This window comes from Glycine soja, chromosome 2 (genome assembly GCF_004193775.1).
Source record: "Glycine soja cultivar W05 chromosome 2, ASM419377v2, whole genome shotgun sequence".
NCBI classification, from domain to species: domain Eukaryota; kingdom Viridiplantae; phylum Streptophyta; class Magnoliopsida; order Fabales; family Fabaceae; genus Glycine; species Glycine soja.
In genome coordinates this window covers 41,297,221-41,305,808 of record NC_041003.1, presented here as the reverse complement: position 1 = coordinate 41,305,808, position 8,588 = coordinate 41,297,221, and the positions used below count along the sequence as shown (strand labels likewise).

At 35.4% G+C, this 8,588-nt stretch overlaps 2 protein-coding genes across 2 annotated transcripts; both read left to right on the top strand.

Moving 5' to 3' along the window:
* Positions 1–3,136, top strand: LOC114394698 (heptahelical transmembrane protein 2-like). The gene is made up of 4 exons (XM_028356370.1): positions 1–429; positions 540–614; positions 727–799; positions 2,125–3,136. Exons 1-4 carry the CDS (start codon positions 230–232, stop codon positions 2,800–2,802), a joined length of 1,026 nt encoding a protein of 341 aa, XP_028212171.1. The 5' UTR covers positions 1–229; the 3' UTR covers positions 2,803–3,136.
* A 1,971-nt stretch (positions 3,137–5,107) lies between these two features.
* LOC114394688 (nuclear pore complex protein NUP43-like) lies at positions 5,108–7,945 on the top strand. The gene is made up of 5 exons (XM_028356361.1): positions 5,108–5,902; positions 6,059–6,128; positions 6,753–6,978; positions 7,328–7,401; positions 7,538–7,945. The coding sequence occupies exons 1-5, from the start codon at positions 5,286–5,288 to the stop codon at positions 7,589–7,591; spliced, it is 1,041 nt and encodes a 346-aa protein (XP_028212162.1). The 5' UTR covers positions 5,108–5,285; the 3' UTR covers positions 7,592–7,945.
* The last annotated feature ends 643 nt before the right edge of the window (positions 7,946–8,588 follow it).

Below are 8,588 nucleotides of genomic sequence, written 5' to 3'. Positions count from 1 at the left end.
GTTTTTGGGAAGCGTGGTCGGTGGACAATTATTTATTTATTCTAGAAAGCGCGAATACCGTGACAATCGATATTTTACCGCGGTTCTATAAGTATTTGCAAGACAAGATATCGTAGAAACTGAAGTGTGGAGGTGCGTGCTTTTGTGGGGGCAAATAGTAGATAGTAGATCTGTCGCAGAGCAAAGAATCGTCGGCGACGGCGAGGCTGCACTATAACCGCGATTAACTATGATTAGCCTTCGCCGGAGCGTAAACAAGATCCCGGCGAAATCGAAGCGATTCAAATGCCGATTGGTGAAGTTCGAGGAGCTGCCGGAGTACTTAAAGGACAGCGAGTTCATATTGGACTATTACCGCTCTGAATGGCCCGTGAAGGAAGCCTTGTGGAGCATCTTCGCGTGGCACAACGAAACCCTAAACATTTGGACGTACGATTCAATTCCAAGTTCCAACACTCTCATTTCAAACATTTCAATTTGGTGTGCGATTGCTTCGTTTGCTTGATTGATGATTAATTACTCGCGTTTGGTGAGTGCAGGCATATAGGAGGATTTCTCATATTCGCCGTGTTGGCGGCGATGAGCACCACCTCGGAACTCTGGAATTTGCTCAGGTATGCTAAACGCAGGATCGTCGCGTCGTTTTGATGTTTCTGTATAGTATTGTTGTTCGGTATGAGAGAGAATGAATGAACTGATTTTGTGAATGTGACAATGGAACGCCAGATCGTCCACGGCGCTCGGGTTGTCGACGACCACGGCGGCGGAGATGAACGGGTCTAACAGTGACGCCTTCCCGGTAATGTTTTATTAAATTTATTTTTAAGTTCATTGTTTCGCATAATAATAGTGAGTAGTGATTATTGTTGCAAAAAAAGAAGCTATAGTAGTGCGATTATGACTAATTTGTTTAATTGTTAAAAAAATATTTATTTAATAAAATAAGTAATTTATTCTTTCATATAATATGTTTGTTTAAATAGTTTATGTTTTAAAAAACAATTTTTTACTGATTGTAATAAGCAAATCTTATCTGATTATTAAAAAAAGATTTTTTTAAACACTTATTTTAAAATTGTTTTTATAAGTTTAAACAAACTGGATTATGCATATCGCCCAATCAATTCAAATTTATTGGGAAGTCTATTAATGAGATGTCAATATTTTCATGAAAGTTAATACACTTATTGAGTTATTAATAATATAAATCATTCTCATTGGCCTAAAAATTATTTCTTAAATTATGAGTAGTGTCATTATATATCATTACTACTTAAATCAATTAATTTTATGAATATTTTTATAATGAAATTGAAGTTTCTGATAATATTAATTAAAATCAATTAATTTAATTATTTTTATTTGTCTTACGAATTAGGTATTTATGGTAGTACTACATAAATAATTAAAGAAACATAATTTCAATTTATAATACTAAAAACTAAAACTAAAACATAATTTCAATTTATAATACTAAAAACTAAAACTAAAACATAATTTCATAGGCTATTACCATTTAAAGTGCATACAAGAGTTCAAGTCAAAAAGTGAAAGTTTCAACAATACACATCAACATTTATTAATAATAACAAGTTTACATCTGGAATAAAAAAAATGATAATTATTTTAGGTTGATTTAAATTTTTTTTTTATGAAAACAAGTCAAAATAATGTTGTATTAAGCATTTTTTTTTTATGAAAACAAGTCAAAATAATGTTGTATTAAGCATTTTTTTGTTGACTCACTATAAATTGTTTTTTTCTCGATTTTTTTATTGGGTTTCTCTATTGTTAACCAGTTTTTGGGTTCTTTGACCGGTTTTCCTTCGGGCTGGATTTTGTGTTTTATTTGAACCAATCACCTGGTCGGTTTTCCCGTCCGATCGGCCAGTTCATCTGATTTTGGAACACAAGTATATTGCATTATAGAGGATAATGTGAGTTTAATCATCCTCTTGTAGGACTTGGTCTGAGGAATTTTAGATCATGGTCTAATCACGTTTTTACATCTTTACTTGGCTATTATTATTGTGATGGAGTGTGTGCCCTAAACATAAGATAACTATAGTATTAATTAGTTATTTTTATCAATTGTTGGTTCTGTTTTTATGTATTGTTTTTCAGGATTTGCATTTTAGACATGTTCTGGACCCTTCCATCCTTGGTGAGATGAAAGGATCTGGGGTAGAAACAGTTCCTCGATGGCCATGGTTCGTTTTCTTAGCTGGAGGAATGGGATGCTTAGCTTGCAGTTCTCTTTCCCATCTTCTGGCGTGCCACTCCAAAGGCTTTAACCTATTTTTCTGGCGTCTAGATTATGCTGGCATTTCTCTTATGATTGTCTCTTCCTTCTTTGCTCCAATTTATTATGCTTTTTTCTGCAATCCTAACGCAAGGTTATTCTATTTAGCATCAATATCTGTGCTTGGAGTCCTTGCCATTATTACCCTACTCGCACCTTCACTTTCTACACCTCGATTTCGACCCCTCAGGGCGTCATTATTCCTCTCAATGGGCTTTTCAGGTATAATTCCTGCAGCTCATGCTGTTGCCCTATATTGGGGTCAGCCGCATATATTTGTTGCACTTGGATATGAGCTTGTTATGGCCATTCTGTATGCTACTGGAGCTGGATTTTATGTTGCTAGAGTACCAGAGCGATGGAAGCCAGGAGCATTTGATATCGCAGGGCACAGCCATCAAATTTTTCATGTTTTTGTTGTTCTTGGCGCACTTGCCCATAGTGTTGCCACACTAGTCATATTGGATTTCCGACTGGGATCACCTACTTGTGCAAATTAGCCAACTAATTATGTGTCTTAAAACTCTTGAGAGAGAAATAACTAGAATTATATTATGTCGGTTTTTCCATTGCATGAATTGCAATATGATTGGAGTGAGAAATGGCTAGGTAATTGATAGAGATGAGAGTGCATTTCAACTTTCTCTCTTAACTTAGCAGAGTAACAGTAATGTTGTGTTATAGCAAAAAAAAAATTGACAACTTATTCATTCAAATCTTTAGATAGAAGATGTAATCACAGAAAAGATCACAAGACCATATTAGCATTTAATGACTTTGTGAAGAGAGTCATATTGGATGTCTCTAAGAATGGTCACTTATGCTGCACGTGAACATAGTCATTTTCACATTTTGTCTAGATTGAATGAGCCTTGTTTAGATTACAATCATATAAACATATGCCAAAGGAAAAATCTCAAGACCATCAAAAGCATCTCGCACTACTAATGTCTCGTACCCGAATTATGCCGTAGCTTAGTCATATAACCCGCATATTGGTTACCAATACGTAAAGAAAATTCAACCTCCCCCAATGAGCTCTCTAATTGTCGAAGTTCATCATAATTTGGATATTTTTTAAAAAACAGATAGTCCACATTACCATTTTTAGCCAGGATAGGTATTTATTTGTACATAATTAAATTCATTATAAATAAAAATAATTTTGACGCTAAGGACAAAAGACAGTTGAAAGTGATTCCTTACCTTGCTTCATAAAGTCTTGAGGGATTACAAGTTATAACACACGGCTAAAACTTAATATCTGACATGTAGGAGGTAATGCATATTTATAATTACATATAACATGTGAGTTAACTAATAATTTTTAAATATAATGAGGATGAAATAATAGTAAGTGATTGAATTTAGGATCCAAGTTAAATGTGATATACATTGTAACGTTATGAGTCCTAATGAAGTCAAATTATTTTAGTCTAATTAATTTGATTATCATGTGTGATTTCATGTGTATATCATTAGTTGTCACATGTGCAGATAATGTGTTACCTATGTAGGAATGTTAATATTAGCGGGAAAAAAACTAATGGTTGAACTAACGTAATAAATAGAATCCAATTTCAAAGACTTCTTGATTTTACTTTATTTTTAATCCAAAAGACTAATATTTTTTTATGAGTGAATATTAGTTGTTAATTTTTATTAATGAGAGGATTCAAATTCATAATCTTCTCCCTCCCTTCTCCCTTCATCAACGAGCTAATCTAATAATTCATATTCAAAGGCTAGCGCAACAATGTCCTAAAACAAAAAGTATGTGTTTTGATTCAAGGTGAGAAAACCCTAAAATACTTTTACTTTGGAAGCAATAGTTTTTTACTTTTCATTTAATGTATTGATGTTTATTATTATATTATCAATTCACCAAAAAAAAATATTTATTACTATATGCATTAGAATTCACAGAGAATACTTTCAAAACTTTAGATCACACATTATTCAAAATGTATTTCTAATATTTCTCCGGTGGTTATTCAAGTAACATCCTTAGTAGCATGTTTAGTTCTTGTTAGTTGACTTTCCATTGCAACGCGTAAAATCAACAAATCAGTTAATCGGAAGCAATATATAGTGGATTGGCGTTGAAGGATCTAAGTGAACTACAACTTCTAGTCTTATCCTAACTACATGATTTTGAGATTTAGATCACTACTGCAATCCATTAAATTTTAAACCTTCAGTATACAAGATATTCAACCAAACTCACAATCCATTCCATACCCCAGTTGAAAATTTCAAGAATTAGTTGGCTCGGTGAGCAAAAAAAGAAAAATACACAAGGGGACCACGAGAAAAGCTGCAAGCTTAAGCAAATCCTCACTCTGCGGTGTTATAACTCCGATCCTCGACCAGTCTCCGCTGTACCTGAAATAACGTTTGAACTTGAAGCATTCCCATGAACCAGAACCAATAATGTTTCCTATGAACTCAACAAAGGCATCGATGAAGCCCAACCCAAACAGTCCAATGGCACCGCGAGCGAGAATTGACTTGGAAACCTTCAGTGGGAAAGAGGGTCACCTTAAAAGAGAAGGGCAACCTCGTAATTTGGTTCTAGGTAATGTTTTTTCTTGGTAAATAAAAATACAATCCTAGCATGGGAAATTATAAGCGACGGATCACCATGTGTATCCCAACCAATTTTTACTTAATAGTATCAAGTAATTTTTTTCTATTTTGATTGTCATTTTACAATATCATTAAATATTAAATATATTTTTATGTCCTGAAGCGTTTATTATAAAGTAAAAAAAATAAATCAAAGTGATCAAACAGAATAAGATGGAGCGAATACAAAGATGAATCTCACCAAATTTCATAATTTTCGATAAATTTGAACGAATTCATTAATTTTTCTCTTAAGTTAACACTTATGCTGAGGGATATTTAGGTCATAGATTCTTTTTTTGGTTTCGAAAACCGGCGCTGATTAGTTGCATTGCATCAAACCCTGGCAGTGGCAATGGCAGCTGCGACGACGGCAATACAGAGGTTCCCCCAACACAGATACGTCGACGCAGTTCGCTGGCTTCCTCTACAATCCGCATTCGACCGATTCGCAGTTCTGGCTCTCTTCGACTTCGATTCCGATGCTTCCTCCATCGAAATCCACGCTCTCAACCAAAACCCCTTCTCCTTGGAGCCCCACTCTTCCTGGTCCTCTCCTTCCCGCGTTTCCTCCCTCAAGCCTTCTCACTTCCTTCAGAAGCCCCTCATCGTCGCTTCCACCTCCTCCGGCTCCCTCCACTTCCTCTTCTCCAATTCCTCCGATGCCTCGCTCCTATCCGAGGTTTCTCTTCCCGAGGGCGCGCTGCATTCGCTTCCCGCTTCTTGCGTTGACCTAATGGACGGTGGCGTTGAGTGCGTCACCGTTGGGGAAGATGGCAAGGTCAACTTGGTTGGTATCGGGGATTCCAATTTGAATTACCGGAGGTTGTTTGATAGCGCCGGGTTGGTTTCATACACCGCAGTGAGGTGGGCGTCGCCGATGGAGTTCGCCACCGGTGGGTTCGGCTTCGGTCTTCAGTGGTGGGACCAACGTAAACCGGGAGGACCGGTTTCCCAGTTTAAGGGTAACTGGTAAGAAGAAGAAAAAAAATGTTAGGGCAGTGACTGTGAGTGAGTAATTATTTTAGTGTCATAAAATTTATAACATTTCTAATGCATACCACATAGAAAGCTTATTATGTTGTGTCTGAAATCTGCTTGATGGTTGCTATGTAATTATGTTTGCAGGGATAAGAAATTGACATCTGGGATTGTGCACTCTATTGACATTCATCCCTCGCGCAAGCACACTTGCCTGGTAAGATGCCACTTTGTGAATGTTCTTCTTGTAAAGAGCTGGGAGCATAGTTGTGTTTAGATTTTAGTTTTACTCCTTAGTGGTTGACAAAGTTTTAACTTTTAAATTGAGGCTGTGGGAAATTGTGGACAAATGCAACCGATGCAGTCACAATTGCGGTTGCAAATACCCCCAAGAACCGTGACATTGTTGCCGATGTCATGGCTGCAGGCCATCTTTTTTTAAACCTTGATGGTTGATGCTGCAACATGCGGAAATGTTTGTTTGTGATGTTGATGCTTGCTGTTGTTTCTTTATGTTCAGCAGTAGACTGCTAGTTGAATATATGCAACTCTATTGGTCAATAACCTACTAAAGTTTATAAAATATGAATGTGGCATGATGCCAGCACAACCAAAAAGTACATCTATGCCATGCTGCTAATTAAGGCTAGTTTAATGACATTACAGGAGCTGTTAGCTGCTTTTCACTAATGCATTAACAACTGCTTTGACATCAGTACTAGATGAATGATTATTGATTTTCTTTTGTAAGACTTGAATGAATCAAACTGGTGGTTTGAAGATGCTTTGTGCTTTTTCTTGTATGCTGCTGCTGATGTTTCTGTGATTATTATGTACTTAGGCTGGTGGTTCCTTAGGTACGGTTTTTGCCTGGGATCTTAGGTGGCAGCAACAACCAATTATACTTTCAGGTGCTGGAGCTGCCAACACTGCGGTTCAGTCCATATCTGAAAGTGAGGTTTGGGAGGTTCAGTATGATTGTTGCATAAAATCAAACACTTCATCTACCCGGATCTTACCTTCCATGATATGCTCAGAGGATGGAATTCTCGGTGTGATTGAGCAAGGTATATAGTTCGTTGCTATTTGCATCATGTTGAAGTATCAATTCATAATGAATTGGACTTTATATTGTCTATTTACAAGCTAGTGGAATCTCCATTTATGTCTATCGTGGAACAAGAAAATTTTAAGGCCTGTTTATTTTGGAAAAATATTCTGTTTTCTTTTACTCATTTTCACTTTTAATTGCTAAAATGTCACTTTATTTTCATTTTGTTTTATGTTTTCAAAGATTTATAATTAAAAGGGAATACGTAAAACATTTTCTCAAACCAAGTTCCCCTTTAATTGAACTACATTGTGGATTGATTTGGTGCGTCTTCGAATTTAATGTGGTATTCTTACATTGTATAGGTGAGGAACCTATTGAGCTGCTGGCTGAACCTTGTGCCATCAATAGCTTTGATATTGATCGACATAATCCATCTGTAAGTGGAGGCAGTTAGTATTGTTTGTATTACTATTATGAAGAAAAGATCGATGGTATTTTTTAGCTCATTTTTTTTATTATAAAAAAACAGATAAAATTTATTTCTGATGGTTTACTACTTGACTGCTATGCAGGATGTGATATGTAGTTTAGAATGGGAAGCAGTAGCCATATTGACAAGACAATAACATTCAGGATTTTTACTTTTTGGTGGCTTGAATTTCCGAAAGGATATAGCTTGTAACTGATAGAAGGAGTGGAGGTTTTAACGGACAATTTGTGTTTGATGTACTCCGCAATGTTCTATTCCTTTTCTAAAGTCATTTGCATGCAAATGGATTTTGGGATGGTACAATATGTAGCATGCGTATAATTGACTTTAAAGAGGCACATTGGATCAATACTACTATCATCCGTTTTTCCTAAAATGCACTGCCTAGTGGTTAATGCTGGTGGGCTCTGTATCCTGGATATTTATCTATCAACTATTTGATTCCTGTGTTGTTTTAACCTGATCACGTAAAAGTTAAAACAACAGAGTTGATACTGCAGTCGACCTTGATATATTATTCATTTGACATGCCCTACTAAGTTAATTACAATCTTTGTAAATAATTGAAGAGTATTGGTTCGGATTTGTTTTTAAATTTTAATTTCCATTTTTATTTTTTGGTTTTAAAAGAGAAAAATGAGAATGAGAGTAGGAATGCCAGGTCTTTTTCTTGAAATGATTTAGGGGTATTAGAATTTGATTTCTCCAAAATGATTAAGGATAAAACATGATAAATAGTCATTTTTATCCCTGAAAGTGTAATTTGCTGATAAATGTGTCCTGAAAGATATAAATGTAAAATTTAATTCTCAACGTTAAAAATGCGACAAAAATATTCTGTTGTAAATTTTCGTCTGTTACGATTAAAAAAGTTGTTTACATAACACAGAATAATAAATGTCAGTAAAAAAATTATCTATGTGGCTATCAATGTGAGGATATATTTGTCATATACAAATTTAGTGACTTTTATTTTCCTAAACTGTGAGAAAAAGGATTCTTTGGGTGCTTGGTCATTTTCTTTATTCCCACTTTATACATACCACATTAACAACTAGCTGGACTCCTAACAGTAGTTAGAGAAGATTCAATTAGGCGACGGTATCCTTGTTCAGGAGCTATTAGATGAGGTT